Raw genomic sequence first — 18,492 nt, forward strand, 5'->3', positions numbered from 1 at the left:
ATGAGCCAATCATATTGAAGCCTTTCAAATTCAGCCATAAGGCAACCGTCATGAAGATGGCAAGCTGTATGGGGAGAAAGCGAGGCGTGAGACACGAGCATCGAGAACATCCAGAGACGTTGACTGTCTTCGGCCCTGTTTCCCAACCTGAGGTGAAATCATGTGTTGGACTGAAGCGTCAAAACAGTCGACAGCCGCTTCGCCCCTCTCACTGTGTTCAAAAGAAGCCTCCACTCCCCATTACCCTGAAATCCCTTAAATGGTTGTTAAAAAGAGAGAACGCTTTCATCTGCGACTCGGCTTCAAACAAAGCGCAAAGACGTCTCGTCTTTGAAGATTGCATATTGTGCGAGCCTCCCCATGTCTCACCGGAGGAACCTTGGCAAGAGGGAGGCATCTGTGAGATTCAAGACTAAACGAACAGTTGGTCTATTGCAAATTGGAATCTCATCGGTTCAACACGGGCGGTTTCTCTCCCTCTCCCCACACGTAGAAACACATTCTCTCAGTGAGTGACACAAACCCACACTCTATCCTGGTCAATTCAGTACCCTGCAGCCAAGAAAGCCATTATTGTTACGCATGTCATTATATTCACTTAGAGCAGTGAGGCCATAAAAAAATGGTTTGATTACCCTTTCAAAAGGCTTGCTGAACATTGCGTGAAGCCCCACTTCGAGGTCCCATTCCCTGGGTGATCCTCTTACATGTTTATGAGGGGATGAGCATGTGAAAACATCACAGATAATCAACCGCTGTACATAGCAGACCCCTTCATAGCCTGTAGTCTTGACATTCTGCATCATTCTGCTCTCCCCTTGTCCTTAGGGTAGAACATGACTTGCTTTCAATAATCCCTTTACATTAAAGCAGTTTATTGAATTTTAAACCCCAAATCCATTTTGCATGACCACCCGGCTTTCATCAACTTCAACCTGAGGGTTAATAAGCATGTGCCCTTACACCTCATAAGGAGTGATCAGCCATCTCTGTGTAGATTCAGGAAACCAGACCAGGGACAGCTCTATGCTATGGAGGGCCGATGACATACTCATGGGTGGGGCATGGATTTGTGTGGTGTTAACCCTGAATGCTGTGGCACAATCCTAGACATTGGTCTCTTATTTAGACACCCTAATGCAGCTATTGTGGGTGACTGGCCATGCAAATTAGCACATGAATACATTTACTTTGCCTCAATGTACGGAAATCCTACCAAGGGCAGTGGATGTATCAAAATGAAACGTATTCTATACACTCTAGAGCAAAAGGAGCATACTTTTCCAGTCAATGTGCATGGAAAATGGATGCATCTCCATCTGCTGTATATGCTCAGTACTGCAGCTGTCAACAACTGTTCAATTAGTATTATTTTCAAGTAATGACAGACAATCATTGGTAAAGTGTTTAGACAATCATTGGTAAAGTGTTTAATATAAGTATTCACAGATATAAATAGTGAGCATTGTGAGTCAATTTGTGAACGTCATGAAATGTAAATAGTGATTTCAATTTACTTTGAACGTGCTCTTGTGTAAATCATCATCTTGTGTCTTTTCTGTGAGTTCCTGAAAAGAACATAAATGATCAGCATTAAGCAAAAGCAAGGATACTAATTTCATTGCCTCAACAGTTTATATACTGATTAAAGTTGCACTTTACACAAGTAGTGTTAAAGTAAAGTATATTGTACAGGTTGGACTACAGTCATCAGGCATAGTAGGCAGCTTTGACTGTTAATTGATTTGGTCCTTCAGCCTTCACCAAATTCTGCAAGGACATTCCAACACTAAACAGAAAGCCAACTATGAAGATGCTTACCTTGTGATTGTGCTTTCTTATCAATATACAAGTGCGGTGACTGGCTTGCATTCTTAAACTTGTCTGTGTCCATCCCAACACTCTTCCAAGTTCTCTCTGTGAAAGAGAAATCTGGTGTTTAAAATCAGACGATTGTGTTACGTCACAAAAGAAAAAAGTAACACATTTGGGGAGGGGGGGCTTACCTGTTCGCCATTTTGGTTCGAGGTAGTGTGGGTCCACATGCCTGCATCTGTTCTGCGGTGGGACGGCCTGGTTCTCCTCGTTGTCCTCCCGCACGACGCGCCTGTGGCGGCGGGGCCCTTCCCAGGTGGCGTGCAGGTGAGCCTGGCAGGCACAGAGCTTGTCTTGGAGTTTAGCATGCGGACCAACGGGGCATTTCTCCACTTGTTTCTTTGTGGACAGAGGCCTTCGGGGTTCGGGGGCTCTCGCTGGGTCCTCGAGCCCTTTGGGTTTGGCCCGACATGAGCCGTTCTCTGAAGACTCTCCCCTGGTCTGATCTTCCTTGTGGACAGCGGAGATGTTCGAACGTCCAGCTACCCTCTTCCTGGGATGGTATCTGCTGGTGGCCAAAGCGTCATCCCACAATGAGACAGGGACCTCCCTCCTCTTGATTGGTCGAGCTTCTGGCACAGACATGAGAGCTCTGCGTTTGGTCAAACATCTGGCACAGAAGCGCTCCTGTTTCGAGCTAGATGGGACAGGGGGGTTTTTGTTGATATTTTGGCTGGCGCAGCACTCGTTGTCGGAGAGGCTTCTTCTGTCCATCTTAGCTCTGTGTCCACACTCCCTTCCCTGTGCCCCAAGGTGATCTTGAGGCTGTGGTTTGACAACTCGCCTCTTTCTTGACAGCTCTGCGGGACAGCCACTGAGGATTCTGTGTTGCTCCTGATCTCTAGGAGGCAACCTGCTGTAATAATAGTTGTTCCCAGAGCCTGCTAGCCAGCTAGTGGAGGGGAGGTATGCAGGCAACGATTCGAAAGAGGTCTCATGCTGACCCACGTCATTCATCTCTTTCATCAGATGGCTTGTTTCTGAAGGTGTGGGGGGAACATTGACCACGGGTGGACTGGGACTCACAGATACCCCCACTGCGGGGATGTCCTCAGCCACAGGGAGCCCCTCAGCCACAGGGAGCCCCTCAGCCACAGGGAGCCCCTCAGCCACAGGGAGCCCCTCAGCCACAGGGACCTCAGCAATGGGAGCAGTGTCGGCGATAGAGACCAACTCCGCAACAGGGACCTCTACCATAGGGACCATCTCAGTCATCTGGATAACCTCCTCCACAGAAACCTCCTCTCCCACCTCATCCGAGATAGGGGGCGCCACCAGAGGGTTCAGCGTTTCCCCTTGGGTCTGATTCAGGCCGTGCTGGGATGTCCACTCACGTGAGGGCGCCATAGATTCTACTGACCACAGCGAGGACTCCATCCTTCTCAGCTTTCCCAGGTCCTGCATGTCAAAGGGCAGCCAAAGGCTTTTCCTCTGCTCCTCGACACTCCCTGTCACCACAGCATCATTGTGCACCAGCATTCCACAGGTCACATCAGCTGCTTCACGTGGAGAGTCCTGTTGAGGAAGAAGAGGAAGCATGGTTGAAGATTGTATTATGGTACAACCCTAATATGGTATGTTCATATTATGAATTGGCATTCCATCTTATTACTCGACCCATCAACAATCTGTAGCGAAACAGAAACTCACAGGTTTTAGACCCTGTTTGGTGTGAAGGCCACAGTCCTCCAAGCCAGTACTGCCGCCACAGGGCAACGCACGTGCCAGCAAGTCGTCAGGGAAGGTTTGCAGGTTCCGTTCCTGCGGCGCCTCCAGACACGAGCCCGTCCCCTGCGTCACGGGAGCCCTTCCTGGGGCGGAGCTACGCTGCAGAATCTTGTTGGACACACGGCGAGCCAGCTCGGACGTCTGGCGAGAGCGCAGGACCTTCAGGCCCCTGGGGGTGCTGCAACACTCGATCCTCACCTCCTCCGTCTGGAACGTGAAGCTGCCCTTCGGCACCCCTCTGGCGGCGGAGGTTGCCTTTCCTGTGGCCTTGCCAGCCAGGGACTTGTCCTCTTTTAGGGTAGAGGATGTGGAAATTACCTTTGACCGTGGGGAGCTGATGGCTTTTCCAGTGCCACCCTTGGTGTGATTCAAGATCCCCTTAGAAGACCCATCTCCAGTGGGGAGAGGCGAGTCAGGGAGGTGGGAGGCTGCTGGAGGGTCTGTCTGAACCTCAGAGGTGGCCATCTCCCTAGTGGGACCGTTGTTCTGGTAGTGCACCCTGCGAGCATGGTAGGCCATGGTCTGGTGGTAGTCGAGGGTACCGGGCTGGTAGACTGTCAGGTGTTGCCGACAGTAGGGCAGGATGAAGCTTGGAGGCTCTAGGTAGGGCCTTGGCTGAAAGGGAGGCATCAGCATGCCATAACCTAACCAAGGAGATTTGATCAGGTTTTATGGTTCATAACAGAAGTCTGAACTCCAAATAGCATACAAACCCAAATATTGCATGATTAAACCAGTCAGACAGTTACAGAAAACCTACTGTAAATGTTTTTCAGGACGTACACAATGGCATTTACTTACCCATCCCAGGAGATCCAGAGTATGGGGTGAAAGGCATTGACATGGGCATGGGCCACTGAAGTGGCAAGTATGGCTGGGGGGGCTGTATGTAGAAGAAGGGTCGGCTGTAGTGCTGCCGGAGATGGTGGTAAGGGTGGCTGCGTTGGCACTCCTCAGGCCGTTGAGGTCTGTGGCCCCCCTGAGGAGCATGGGGGGGTTCCTGGGACTGGGGAGGGTCGTGGGGTTGGCTGGGGCCACGAGGGTCCAGTCCAAATCCACCATGTGCTGTTGATGCTTTTGCTTCCATAGCTGTAGAGGACAGAAACAAACAAGGTGAGCCAAGACAGTTATTGGTTTTCACCCCTTTTCCTTCAAAATCACTCAAGTGCTTTTTGGTCACTTCAAGTCAAGTCAGAAGCTTACAAACAATTCAAAGTGCATTTAAATCTGGTGTGGTAGAATTAAAGGTGCATAAAAACGTTTACACACATGCATGTACACTAGTACGATCAACAAACCAACATGGCTGTCATCATAAGATTTAAATAGGAAAGTGAAGTTGGGTTCGAAAACTTGATTGGATGGTTACCAATCAGCTCCTAATCCTCAACCTCATACACACCTGTCTTAATCTGAGGACATTTTATGTAAACTATACAATACAAACTCCAACTTGTCTAAAATGGTTAGTTCCAAGTCTTTTATAACAGTATTAACAGGTTAACAGGATTGCAACCATAATGCTTGCTGCAGATTAATCCTCAGAGATCAGAGCATTGCAAATGCACATAGGATAGGTGTTAAGAGTTTAGGAAACACATTAAGATTGCTCAGTGGTAGATTGATCTGAAGTTAATGGCATCCAATCAAACACACCAGAGGTCAGACTAAAGTGACATTTCAGGCTAAACTACAGCTCTACAAACCCATGTACTGTTGTAATGTTTGTGTGACTCCCAAATATGTTAAACACTAATCCAGGCATTGTGATATTAGCTATTTCGTTTTTGTTATCGTGTTTCAACCCAATTTACAAGAGGCCAGCTGAATAGCTCATTAGTCAGACTTTATTCAAGTGTTCTTTTACTCTGCAAACAAGGAATACTTTAAGACAACTATCATCTCTTTATTTTATAGCTTTGTCTGCTGAACATGTGGAATTTACAAATGAATCATTTAACAAAACCCACAAACAAGGTATAAACAGTCACATTTAAGTAACATACAAAGATCTTCAACCAAATATTTAAACTTTGATCTAAATACTTATATTTACTTATACACAAATTGTCAGAAGAGCAGTTTTGGGTGAAAAGGGCACCAAGTTTGTGTGGCATGGAAATAGTTGCACTGCTTTCTTAACACTTGGCTGAACAATAAATCAACAACACCACCACCAAACCTTTGCTGGGAGTTGGAGATATATGATTATTAAACCATATACTTCATGAAGTGACAGTGGACCTGTATAAGGAACCTGAATTATGTCTTCATAGTTAATAAAAGAAAAAAAACTATAAGGCCCCCTTCTTAAATACACGGTACGCATTTCACCTAAGTGCTTGGATCATTCTCTCCTTTTTAATCAACATCTTCCATCTCTTCTATTGGGGAATCCTGGAGGAAACACAATGTTAGGAATTAAGTCGTAAATCAATTTACATTTATTCATTTAGCAGACGCTTTTATCCAAAGCGACTTCCAAGAGAGAGCTTTACAGAAAGTGCATAGGTCACTGATAATAACAACAAGATAGCCCCAAAAACATTGCAAGTAGCCAAAACATGAAGGACATTGTGAACAACCAAAATAAGTTCCAAAGTGAAAAACCATAAGAACATGTAGTTAAGCAAGTTACAATTAAACAACATGAACCGCTATAAAGTGCTAGTGTACCTGTAGAAAAACAAGCAACAATAAAAACAATAATCACAGCGAGTACAAACATGTAAATCAGTTACCACTAACCACAAGAGCAACAAGAGTCATTGTGTGCAATTAACAGGATGCTACAGTTCAGCAGAGAGGGGGATAGTGAAATGAGATGTGAAACAACATGCAAACTTTACCTTTTTACCCTGTGACATTGAGGTGGGTCCTCCCCCTTCTCTTCTTCTTCTCGTGACCCGTGGTACACTGGGTGTGGCTTATAGGTAGCCTTCCTCTGCCTCAGTCTATCTGAATAGATACTTGGACCGTTATATTACCAAATATTCCATGCAAACATCACCACAATGTCTTGAGACAGACTGATATAGTGATATGTTTTAGAATGGTAGCCAATACCATGTCTTTGTGGTAAAGCTGGCATTTTCCTTTTAGGCTGAGCATCTTGACACTCCCACCTGTTCTGATCAAGTTTGTCACCTAAAGGAGAAATAGAATGCTCCCATCATAGATGCAATCTCATTTGATCTAATCAAAATTCTAAATCTAGAAGGCATGTAAATGTCACCAACACACACACACAATGCCTCTAGCACTAAAGACAGAATGCAAGGCCTTTTGATGATGTTTTCATTACCCTGGTAGGTTCTGTGCCTCAGGCCGCCTGGGTCTTGTCCACTTGACTCTGGGCCCTCGAACACCTCTCGTTCTTCCTGCTTGTCCGCTGTACCAGGCAGGTCTGGGCCGTGGCCCCTCACATCTTTGGATGCATGTCGAAGAGACGACGAATGCGACTTCTTTAAATGTTTTTTCATCACTTGCCTTGCCGGGTGCTCACTGCATCTTCCGAACATGCGCTCCTCATCAGAATCTCCTTCCTCGTCATCGTCGTCATAAGGCTGAGGGCAGTGACCTTTGCTCTTGTTCGTCCGCTTGGACAGACTCATGCCGCAGCAGGCACACAACAGCCTCTTGGGCCACACGACCTCATCTGAGGTTGATGGTAACCCGACGACGGCCTCAGTGGGGCGTTTGCTCGAGTACTCGTGCTTGGGGAACAGATCCATGTCATCAAGGTCGGTAGAGAACATCTCATCCCTGGAGGACAGCTCGTCCACGGAAGGGCTGAGGATGCTCATACGCTCGTGTGTGGAGGGTGGGGGCCAGTAGCCTGGATAGTAGGAGTGAGCAGGCGAGAAGATGCCAGTGGATGGGAGCATGGCATGGGACTTGGCACACAGCAAAGGGCTTTCTTTCTGGAGAGCTTCAGCTGTCAGGATTTTTTCAAAGGGCAGCTTGAGGATTTTACTGGTCAAATCGATATCGATGGTGGCAAGTTCCCTCCCATCTGTAGATTGTTGGTGGTAATCAAGCTTTGAGATGTGGTCCTCATGTAGCGCTTGCCAGTCAGATATGCGAGTGGTCGACAAGGGGGGCAAGATGATGGCACCATGGCTGTGCTTCAGGGGTCCTTTGGCCTTACTGGTAGTATCTGGGCTGGCACTGCCATTCTCTAACTGCCTATCTGTGTCTTGGGGTCGGTGAGGGCAAAGGTATACAGGCTGGTCCTCTTCCCCTTGGAGCTGGGGCTTGTCGGTCTCTCCGTGAATGGATGAGCTGCCCAAGGGCATCTCTTCATCCGAGTTTTGAGGCCAGCACTTCGGATGAGCCAAGTCATCCAAGAGGCTCTGGCCTGACTTGTCATCGTACATTGCTGTGGCAGTGTCACTGAACGCCATGGCCGGAGATGACTGGTTGCCCTTCAAAGTGGCACACATAGGTACGGGCACTGCAGCAGCAGCCTCCTCCTCCTCTTCCTCATCTTGTTGCTTCTTGTGACCTGGAGAAAAGAGGCCTGAGGTTTGGGAGGCCACACCAGAATCAAGCTCTTTCTCAATCTCACTGGCCCGGAGTTTTTCCAGAGATTCTATGATTTTGTTGAGGGCAGCGCTTGGGTCGGTCTGAGCTTCCGAGCAGGCCATCTCTCTGCGGAAATATGACGGATGCTGGTGGTGGTGTTGGTGGCGAAACCTGACATCCTGTCCAGCATTTGGGTAAATGTGAGGTTCAAACAACCGTCTGTAATCGACTGGATGCACTGGGGCCTGTGGTACAACATACCCCGGAAACTGCATGTATGGGTACGGGGGCATGTATGGGCGTGCATAGGGATATCCTGGGACTAACAAAATGGAAGACAAGTCAGAAATAATTAGGTTAGCTGTATCAAGACAATCAGAAAATAACTATCCAAATGTTGTCCTTAAATCCACAAAAGAATTAATGAGTAAAAAGAAATGTACCTGGAGGCAGACCATAATATGGATTGTTCAAATGCCAATGGTGGTAAGGTTGATGGTGGTGGTAAGGTTGATGGTGGTGGTAAGGTTGATTAGGTGGCTGGACATAGAAAAAAGGCCTGGAGTAATTACCACGCTGGTTAGATTGTCCACTTCCCCCTGTTTGTTCATCTACAAGAAATAAAATGGGTTTGGCGACTCGTTTGATTGAGGGTTTTATGTCACACGATCACAGTATTTTTTTAGAAGACAGCTTCATTACAAACATTTATTTACCGTCCATTTCCGCACGTGTGTCTAGCTTTTCATGGGCATCGGTGAAGAAAGATTTAGACTGTAACCGAGGATAGGCTATCTGTTGACAGATGTCGAGTATTTTCAAACGATTCAACGTTAGCACAACACTGCACTCCGGAAAAAGAGCCTTGCGCGTCCCTGTAAATGTATGTTAATTACTTCACCTGTGTTTAAATTGGTCTAGTTTTGTAGGGGGTTGCATTACCCAGAATCAACAGTAAAATATAGGCCTTTCCTATCTAAAAGGCGGGACCGAATTGTGATGTGTTCAAAACCGTGTCAAAGTTGATTCTACCTCAAAGAAGAGTTTTGAGGACAGTGTGGCTTTTTGATTAATCTCCAGCAGAGGACAACATTTCCTCTCGGATAGACGAAAGGACATTTTGGGCGCATGCCCAGTATCCTCAATTGGCCTCCTGTCTCGCAGGACGCTTGCGTTGAGCAGAGGTTCCTCGCTGCTTGGTTGCTCTTGTAATTGTGTAAATTTGGCCAATGGCTTTCTATAATAGCAAGCGGGCATACGACTAATGGGAACGTGGATTAAATCTACAATTAGGGACAATAATTCAACAGGGAATATGTGTATGTGAGATGATAAAATATTCTATAAGTAACGGTCCCTTGACTGCTCGCTCTCTGTCAACGTAGGCTAGCGCTTACTTAGCATCGAAACTATCCGACATTACAGTAGCTGCGCATTATCATTGTAGCTCGAGCTATCCGGCTAGCTAGCTAGATGGCTGATGCTAAACTATAGCAAGTCAAACAACCAACGGATAAATAAATGCTGTAGACCATAATGGATAAGTATCATGTATTAAGATATTTAGATAATCATTATTCGTAATTTAAATCTGCATTTAAGCTGAACAGCGACGTTATTTGAAAAGGTGTGTGGGTGAAACGTTAGCCCGCGCTTGCTAGATAGTGCTAGGCAAATCCTTCACCATAACGTAGTGTACATATCAGGAAGGCAAAAAGGCTCGGCTTCTTTTGCCAGTTAGCTAGGACACAGCAAGTCGAATAGGTGGATAAACCCAAAGGAAAGCGGTGAGTAGCCTGTACTGTAGGTTACTGTAGATATAAAGGTTCTGTACTTTTAGGTATCTGCTATTCTAATGTAAGACAGTTAGCTGATAAGAAGGCCCTATCATGGTTTGGGAGGGGGTTTGTTTTGGGAAGTGGATGAAAGTGGGGCAGTAGCCAGTCAGCTAATTTACTAACAAGACCTATGATCATAATTGTTAGTCTTAACCGTAGGATAATTTAAATGCAGGAAAACTCAAAGTTTGTTTAGTACTTGAGTAACAATTTAAACAGCCTGCATAAACATAACCGACCGGGTTTGGTTTTTAATTAGCTAGCAAGCTTTGTAACGTTAGTTAGCTTTGGCACACCACAGTGACCGTAGCTAACCGTAAATGTGGCCTTGTAGTAAGGATGTGTCATGTAATGGAGCTAGCTAAGTTACCTGCTATAGCACAGTCACAGGTTTTAGCATAATCTGTTTAACGAATTGAGGTGCGTTACACCGTAGTTTGGCGTATTTGTAGCAACTATAGACTAGAGCCCCGAAGATGAAATCATTGTGTTGTGGCAAATCTTATTGGCTAGCTGCGGAAGGGCATGCTGCATGTGCATGCTGCATTTCAGTTAGCTAGGTAGTAGTGCCAGCTATTAGGAAACGATAAGACAGCAATTCTCAAATTGCGTCTAGATCTTGCGCTGGATAGTGACGTCCCTCACTTATTATTCACCTGTCAACTCACGGACACATTGCGTCAAATACGCGCTTATGGGACACAATGCTAGTGAAGTTGAAGCAGATTAAATACGTGCTTTTATAAATGCATAAAATACAATTTGAATAGGAGACAAAGGTCCTTAACGTTTGTCATAATTTGCTGCCCTGGGGTACGCCATCAATTCCCTCAGTGTAGCATGTATTGTGAAACTACAGGCGATTGTTGCAATGGATGGGTTGATGACAAAAGTGCCTCAATATGTCTGTGCCATGGCAGTCTGCCAGGGAGACTGAAGTCATTTATGGTGGTAGAGCTACCGCTGTAGTCTAAAGTATTTTCGTGACATGAATCAAACAACATTTCTCATTGGTCTTTGTGTCTGATGACACCAGATTAATGAATAAGAGGATGTTTAGTGTTTTCTGCCCCCTCACCATCCACCCCCTACCTCACAGATACACGTAGCAGGCTGTCTGGCTGTCAGTGCAGCCTCCCTCTGATCAAGTGATGGAGAGAGGGAGAGACGAAGGGAGGGGTTGGTGGGGTGGGGTGGGGGAGCAGGTGACCTGCCAGGGGAGACCAGATTGTTGACGGTGCACTTTTCTCATGCGGAAGGGATTCGGGCTGTGTGCTGATCTGACAGCGATGGACGGAGAGAGAGGAGGGGAGTGAGAGGGATGGAGACAGTCCCACTTTGCAGTGTGCCTCACTAGCTGGAACCCACGTATACACGTAACTGTTTAGCTCAGTCAGGACGGTTATATTCAAGGGGGGAAATGAATGAAGATATCGGTGATGGAGTGAATCTTTGGCTGACACCAAAATATCTTAACATTCCTCGCAGTCTCTTCTTTTTCTGGATTCTGGTGTGTGTGTGTGTGTGCAAAGCACACTGGCGTGACTCATCTGATCCGTGTGTGTTCTGTTCTGTTTCAGGCGAGCACTGATGTAGCAGCGTCACCACAGTTTGGTCTGCCTCTCCCCCCCCTACCCACTACCTCCGCACCCAGCCCCCTCCTCGATGTGAGACCGGCATCTGTCTGGATCGGTACGCAGAGAGCAGAGGAGACACCGTTGAGACCTCGCTGCTGCAAGGCACTGACTTCGGACCCCGGACCGCCCAGGAGGTCTGAGCCCCGCACAAGGAAGGGAGGCGCTCCTTCAGCCTCCCATCCAGGTCCTCCACCTGTCCTCTCTTACCAGGCGGAGGAGGGAAAGGAGGCCTTCCATTTTTCTCTGCGGTTGTCGTTGTTTTTCTTGTCATATTCAATTACATTTTTTTCCCTGGAAAACTTCTACAACCCACAGCCCAGCATTGGTGGTGCCAGTTTTGGGAGGATACCATAGCGTTCCTCAACTCTATCCAGGCTTTTCACACAAAACCCAATCTTTTATTTTCTCTGACGATTTTGAAGCCCGGTTCCGCCGGCAGCACGACTCTCAAACCTGGGGCGCGATTCATGGGATGCAACCATGTCGGGTCTCAGTGAGCGCAGGCCGGTCAACACGGACTACGCTGTCTCCCTGCTGGAGCAGCTCAAGTTCTTCTATGAACAGAATTTACTGACTGACGTGGTGCTACTGGTGGAGGACACCGAGTTCCCCTGTCACAAGATGGTCCTGGCCACATGTAGCTCCTATTTCAGGTGAGAGCACTGGAGCATTACCACACCAATACAGTAGCCGCAGCAGCCGCCCGCCTCAACGTAGTGGCTTTTGGTGTTGTGTGTGTGTGTGTGCACGGGCGCCTGTTGGTGTGGTTTGAACAGAGTTGGTCAACCCTACCTAATTGTTTTGACATTAGGAACAACTTTTGTACTTGTTAGGTTTCTGTTATGTAATAAGTGGAGTTTTTAAGATACTTACTATTATCAAGACTACTATAAATATTGTACCTTACATTATTATTAAGCCTGTATCATGTAAGTAAATATTTGTGAGTAAAGGAGTTAACAGTGATACACCTTACATAGTAGGGGGTTTCTACTGGACCACATTCACACAGAATAGTTCAACGTTGGTTATAAACTGTGTACTAACACAGACCATCGTGCATAAGTTCTGGTGATGCCTTGAATATCACGTCTGTAGTGCCCTTAATGGTATCAGTCGTGTGTCCAGCGTTATGCCTACTCAGAAACAAATGCTTGAACCCTGTGGTTAAAAAACAAACAAACAGCCAAAGACCCCCCCTCCCTCATTTTTAAGCCCAGCCTTGCGTAAGGGAGTGGCAGAGTACTGGGGATGACAGCAGGGCAGCGGACCCTCAAGTCTGGGAAAAGTCCCATCTGTACGTGACAGCAGTACCCACTTTGCTGTAAGCTTTGAACTCTCTCACACACACACACACACACGCACTTTCTTCTCTTGCACACATTCCAGGATCCTGACAACTTTACTGCTTCTCCCACACCCCATCTCTTCCCGTCTTCCCCACCGTTTCCCACGCACTCGTTATCCAGCGAGAACATGCTAAGCATTTCCCCTCCAGGGTTCAGAGAGGTGTCCCCTCTCTTCCTCCTGGCTCTCTCTCTCTCCCTCCCGCTCACCGCCTCCCTGCCTGCCTCCTTCCTTCCCTTTTTTCCTCGTCATTCACTCGCTCGGTGCAGGGAAAAGAGAGCGGCGAAGCGCTGCCCTGGGTTCATGTTAGTAAGACAAACCCTTGTAATGCAGTGCTCAGGGGCACAGCGAGCGAGGGAGGGAGGGAGGGAGCAACAGGGGTATGTCTGCAGAGTTGCATAACATCCCTGGCAGGTCCACCTCCCGCTGTGAGCAGCACACAAACCAATACAGACACACACACACACAGTTGGATAGTCAAAAAGATGATTTCTGAAGGACAAAGTAGCGTGGGAGGTAAAGAGTTGAGGATATCCAATTGGGGAGGGGGGACAGTAAGGGCTCCATTGATGGGAGGAGAGGAGTGAAGCATGAATGAGAGCGTGGCGGTGAATGAGAATGCGGCAGCGTAGGCGGCCCGGCTGAAGGCTTTAGCTGCATGGGTGTCAGAACAGTCTTACAGTCTTCTAGGAGAGTAGGGGCTGGCTGGCTGGCTGGCTGGCTGGCTGGCTGGCTGGCTGTTGATCCACAGAGGGCAGAGTGGAAGCCAGAGCATCCTGTAGTCACCAGGCGTCCCTTCAGAGGAACTGCAGGCAGGGAAAGCTGCACAACGGCCTCCAGTCTGTTAGCTAGCAACTGTCGCATGCTTGATTTCTGGTCAGGAATAATGATGTTTTTGAAGGCTGTCGCAAGCATTCAGCCCCCATGCACAGGGTTAGATTATACTGCATCAGTAATGCAGTACAATCTTTCACTCCTTTTATCCGAAACGTACTTCCTGACTGCTAGCACAGCTCGCTGTCACAGACAACCGTAGCGGTGCGAGCAGGCAACCTGTGACGCTGCGTGTCCTCCGCAGGGCCATGTTCATGAGCGGCCTGAGCGAGAGCAAGCAGACGCACGTCCACATGAGGAACATGGACCCAGCCACGCTGCAGATCATCATCACCTACGCCTACACCGGCAACCTGGCCATCAGCGACAGCACAGTGGAGCCCCTCTACGAGACCGCCTGCTTCCTGCAGGTAGCACGCGCACACACACACATCCTTTATCCTAGCTCACTGCTTCCTGTTTTTCCTTACCCTCTCAAAGACCCTTTGTATTCTTTCGGTTCTCTCACTGTCATTCCTTCTACATTCAGAGTCAAAAGTCGACGTCATTATGACTGATCGCTTGGCACAGTGCACAAGGTTATTCGCCTCTCCCCATCTTATCTAACCCCCGCCCCCCTCCGTCTTCTCCAGGTGGAGGACGTCCTGCTGCAGTGCCGCGACTACCTGGTGAAGAAGATCAACGCGGAGAACTGCGTGCGCATGCTGAGCATCGGCGACCTGTTCAGCTGCAGCGAGCTGAAGCAGAGCGCCAAGCGCATGGTGGAGCAGAAGTTCCCCGTGGTGTACCGCCAGGAGGCCTTCCTGCAGCTGTCCCACGAGCTGCTGGTGGACGTGCTGAGCAGCGACAACCTCAACGTGGAGAAGGAGGAGACGGTGCGCGAGGCGGCCATGCTGTGGCTGGAGTACAACACGGAGGCCCGCTCGCAGCACCTGTCCTCCGTGCTCAGCCAGATCCGCATCGACGCCCTGTCGGAGGTGGCGCAGCGCGCCTGGTTCAAAGGCCTGCCGCCCAACGACCAGTCGGTGGTGGTCCAGGGCCTCTACAAGTCCATGCCCAAGTTCTTCAAGCCGCGCCTGGGCATGACCAAGGAGGAGATGCTGATCTTCATGGAGGCCACGGCCGAGACGGCGGGCGACAGCGTCCACGTGATGGGCGGACCGGGCCACACGGTGGTCTGCTACAGCCCGCAGGCCGAGAAGGTGTACAAGCTGAGCAACCCCCCCGGGGACCTGCAGAAGGTGGGCACACTGGTCACCCCGGACAACGACGTGTTCATCGCCGGCGGGCAGATCCCGCTCAAGAACTCCATCTCCAACCACGGCAAGGGCGGCAAGCTGCAGGCCGTCTTCCGCTCGGTGGACACCTTCTTCTGGTTCGACGCCCAGCAGAACGCCTGGGTGGCCAAGACGCCCATGGTGTGCGCCCGCATCAAGCCCTCGCTGGTGTACTGCGAGGGCCACATCTACGCCATCGGCGGCGACAACGTGGGCGGCGAGCTGAGCAAGCGCACGGCCGAGCGCTACGACTGCGAGAAAGACGAGTGGAGCATGGTGAGCCCGCTGCCCTGCGCCTGGAACTGGAACACGTGCGTGGCGGCCCACGACTGCATCTACGTGATGACGCACGACCTCATGTACTGCTACTTCCCCCGCGCCGACGCCTGGGTGGAGATGGCCATGCGCAAGACCAGCCGGTGCTTCGCCTCGGCCGCCGCCTTCGGCGACCTCATCTTCTACATCGGCGGCCTGCACGTGGTCAGCAACTCGGGCGTCCGCCTGCCCACTAGCACCATCGACGGCTCCTCCGTCACCGTGGAGATCTACGACATCGGCAAGAACGAGTGGCGTCTGGCTGCCAACATTCCCGCCAAGCGCTACTCGGACCCGTGCGTGCGCGCAGTGGTGCTGCTCGACTCGCTGTGCATCTTCATGCGCGAGACGCACATGAACGAGCGGGCCAAGTACGCTATCTACCAGTACGACCTGGAGCTGGACCGCTGGTACCTGCGGCAGCCCGTGTCGGAGCGCGTGCTCTGGGACCTGGGCAAGGACTTCCGCTGTGCCGTGGGGAAGCTGTACCCCTCCTGTCTGGAGGAGTCCCCCTGGAAGCCCCCCACCTACCTCTTCTCCCCAGATGGAGCCGAGGAATTCGAGGTGGACGGGGAGATGGTCTCCCTCCCCCACGTATAGCTGTAACCCCACACACACACACACACACACACACACTCATGGGCATACACCTGCTCCCTGGAACTGAGCTGGATCTGCAGTGTGGAGGTATGGACCTGAAGGGTTGTGTGCAACAGAGAACAATAAGGGTTTGATGTGATTATCTGTGTTCCATAGGGACCTGAGGACCAGGTTCCATACAAATGCTTTCATTCAACTGAATTAACAGGCTGTTTCTGACAAACCCCCTGCATCTAGCCAAGCTTGGACAGAACAGATGCCCCCTTCAAATACTAGTAATCTGAAGAGAGAAAAAAAAAAATACACAAAAAAAGGTTTTCTTATTTTGTCAGTTGTGACTTCTGTTAGGTATTATTACAAGTCTGTCTACAATACTGTTTCTACAATGTGATAATCTGAAAAGTCAGCTGATTTGTGATGGTGGTGATGATGCACTTACTGGTAAACCTCCTTGGAATGACAATGGCAACTGTACCAAATCCCCCCAGACCTCCTCTCCCCTTTGATTACCCCCTCCCCCCCGGTTACCCCCTCTCACACCACTGTTGTTGAAACCAGGTCCATCTCTGCGACGGGCACCGGCAGAACAGAGGGGGGGGGGGGGGGGGGGGGGGGGGGGGAGGCTCACCAAGGTGACTGCAGGTCCGGTCACCAGCCTCCATCCTCCCCTCAGCCTCCACCCTGCTGCCCCAGGCGCCTTCACCCTCTCCTCAGCCTCCACCCTGCTGCCCCAGGCACCTTCACCCTCTCCTCAGCCTCCACCCTGCTGCCCCAGGCACCTTCACCCTCTCCTCAGCCTCCACCCTGCTGCCCCAGGCACCTTCACCCTCTCCTCAGCCTCCACCCTGCTGCCCCAGGCACCTTCACCCTCTCCTCAGCCTCCACCCTGCTGCCCCAGGCACCTTCACCCTCTCCTCAGCCTCCACCCTGCTGCCCCAGGCACCTTCACCCTCCCCACTTGACCGCCCTCCCAGCCCGGCTGGATCTCTGGACCTCTTCGCCTGCTCGTTGTTTTCTGTTTTTTGTTTTTCCACACAACCTTGGGTTGCAACACACCTCCATTTTCAGTACAACCATAGATTTTTGGGCTCATGCATTTTTATTTCCAAGCTGCTGAAATGTATATGAATATAAAGATATATATTTTTCATATGTTTAAAAGACAAACTGTTTTAGTGTGGGGAAAATAACCAGGTCTATTTTGTATTAGTCTTTCTTTAGTTTTATTTAATGTCAGACATTACTGTAGTGTGATTGTGTATAGGTATCCATTTTTTCCTATCAGATTTAATTCTTGAGTGAAATATTGAGGAATCTTGCTGCTGATTGGGTCCAAGAGGAGAGGCTGGCCCAGGCTGTTGCTATGGAAATTGTCCCGGCAACCACTAGCAGTAGTGGAGGGGGGGTGGGTGGGGCGGGGAGGGGATTTTCCTCTTACCTTAAAAACATGAGCACAGGTGCTTCATGACAAACCTTACTAGCATGTTTGGCTGCATCATGTTCCTTTGGCACTGTATTTTGAATAAACGTTAATTTATTAAAAAAAACATACCAAAACAAAATCCTGACTTTCTTTTCCTGTATGGTTTTAACCATAAGGATTATAAAATACCGTGTTCCAATGTGTCATGTGAGACATGGGTCTGATAATCTGACAGCCTTCGCTGGGTCCTTGGGTTCACATGTTGCTATGATGTTGCCGTGTTGTGGGAAGGCACGTGTGTGCTGTGTTTGTCCAGCCACGGCCCCCACATGCCCCCAGCCCCCACATGCCCCCAGCCTCCACATGCCCCCACCTCCACATGCCCCCAGCCCCCACGTCCACATGCCCCCAGCCTCCACATGCCCCCAGCCTCCACATGCCCCCAGCCCCCACGTCCACATGCCCCCAGCCTCCACATGCCCCCAGCCTCCACACGCCCCCACGTCCACATGCCCCCAGCCCCCACATGCCCCCACATGCCCCCAGCCTCCACATGCCCCCACCTCCACATGCCCCCAGCCCCCACATGCCCCCAGCCCCCACATGCCCCCAGCCTCCACATGCCCCCAGCCTCCACATGCCCCCACATGCCCCCAGCCCCCACATGCCCCCAGCCTCCACATGCCCCAGCCCCCACATGCCCCCAGCCCCCACATGCCCCCACCTCCACATGCCCCCAGCCCCCACATGCCCCAGCCCCCACATGCCCCCAGCCTCCACATGCCCCCACGTCCACATGCCCCCAGCCCCCACATGCCCCCAGCCCCCACATGCCCCAGCCCCCACATGCCCCCAGCCCCCACATGCCCCCAGCCCCCACCCTGGGCGCTCTTAGCCTTTGTTTGGTTGACCTACATATGAACACGGACCAGATCACCATGCTTCTGTCTCCTGGCGTGAGCCGTGTACTACCTTGATTTTAATCCGGTTGTTTTTGTTTCTTTAACATTGACGAGGCCACATCTTGGGATTCTTCTTTTATTGCAGCAATGTAGCATATCACTTGTTTCTCTTCAAATACTTCAAAAGCA

At 49.9% G+C, this 18,492-nt stretch overlaps 3 protein-coding genes across 3 annotated transcripts; 1 reads left to right on the plus strand and 2 right to left on the minus strand.

Moving 5' to 3' along the window:
* Positions 1–1,400: 1,400 nt before the first annotated feature.
* Positions 1,401–3,299, minus strand: LOC124470274. Its single transcript, XM_047024078.1, has 3 exons — positions 2,007–3,299; positions 1,822–1,917; positions 1,401–1,568 (listed from the first exon to the last, which is right to left on the minus strand). The coding sequence occupies exons 1-3, from the start codon at positions 3,277–3,279 to the stop codon at positions 1,543–1,545; spliced, it is 1,395 nt and encodes a 464-aa protein (XP_046880034.1). The 5' UTR covers positions 3,280–3,299; the 3' UTR covers positions 1,401–1,542.
* A 2,176-nt stretch (positions 3,300–5,475) lies between these two features.
* Positions 5,476–8,979, minus strand: buc (bucky ball). Its single transcript, XM_047023984.1, has 6 exons — positions 8,847–8,979; positions 8,574–8,741; positions 6,908–8,452; positions 6,670–6,750; positions 6,453–6,561; positions 5,476–6,000 (listed from the first exon to the last, which is right to left on the minus strand). The coding sequence occupies exons 1-6, from the start codon at positions 8,851–8,853 to the stop codon at positions 5,988–5,990; spliced, it is 1,923 nt and encodes a 640-aa protein (XP_046879940.1). The 5' UTR covers positions 8,854–8,979; the 3' UTR covers positions 5,476–5,987.
* A 309-nt stretch (positions 8,980–9,288) lies between these two features.
* Positions 9,289–16,267, plus strand: kbtbd2 (kelch repeat and BTB (POZ) domain containing 2). Its single transcript, XM_047024023.1, has 4 exons — positions 9,289–9,917; positions 11,549–12,258; positions 14,031–14,196; positions 14,419–16,267. Exons 2-4 carry the CDS (start codon positions 12,086–12,088, stop codon positions 15,976–15,978), a joined length of 1,899 nt encoding a protein of 632 aa, XP_046879979.1. The 5' UTR covers positions 9,289–9,917; positions 11,549–12,085; the 3' UTR covers positions 15,979–16,267.
* The last annotated feature ends 2,225 nt before the right edge of the window (positions 16,268–18,492 follow it).

Source organism: Hypomesus transpacificus, chromosome 8 (assembly GCF_021917145.1).
Source record: "Hypomesus transpacificus isolate Combined female chromosome 8, fHypTra1, whole genome shotgun sequence".
Lineage (NCBI taxonomy): Eukaryota > Metazoa > Chordata > Actinopteri > Osmeriformes > Osmeridae > Hypomesus > Hypomesus transpacificus.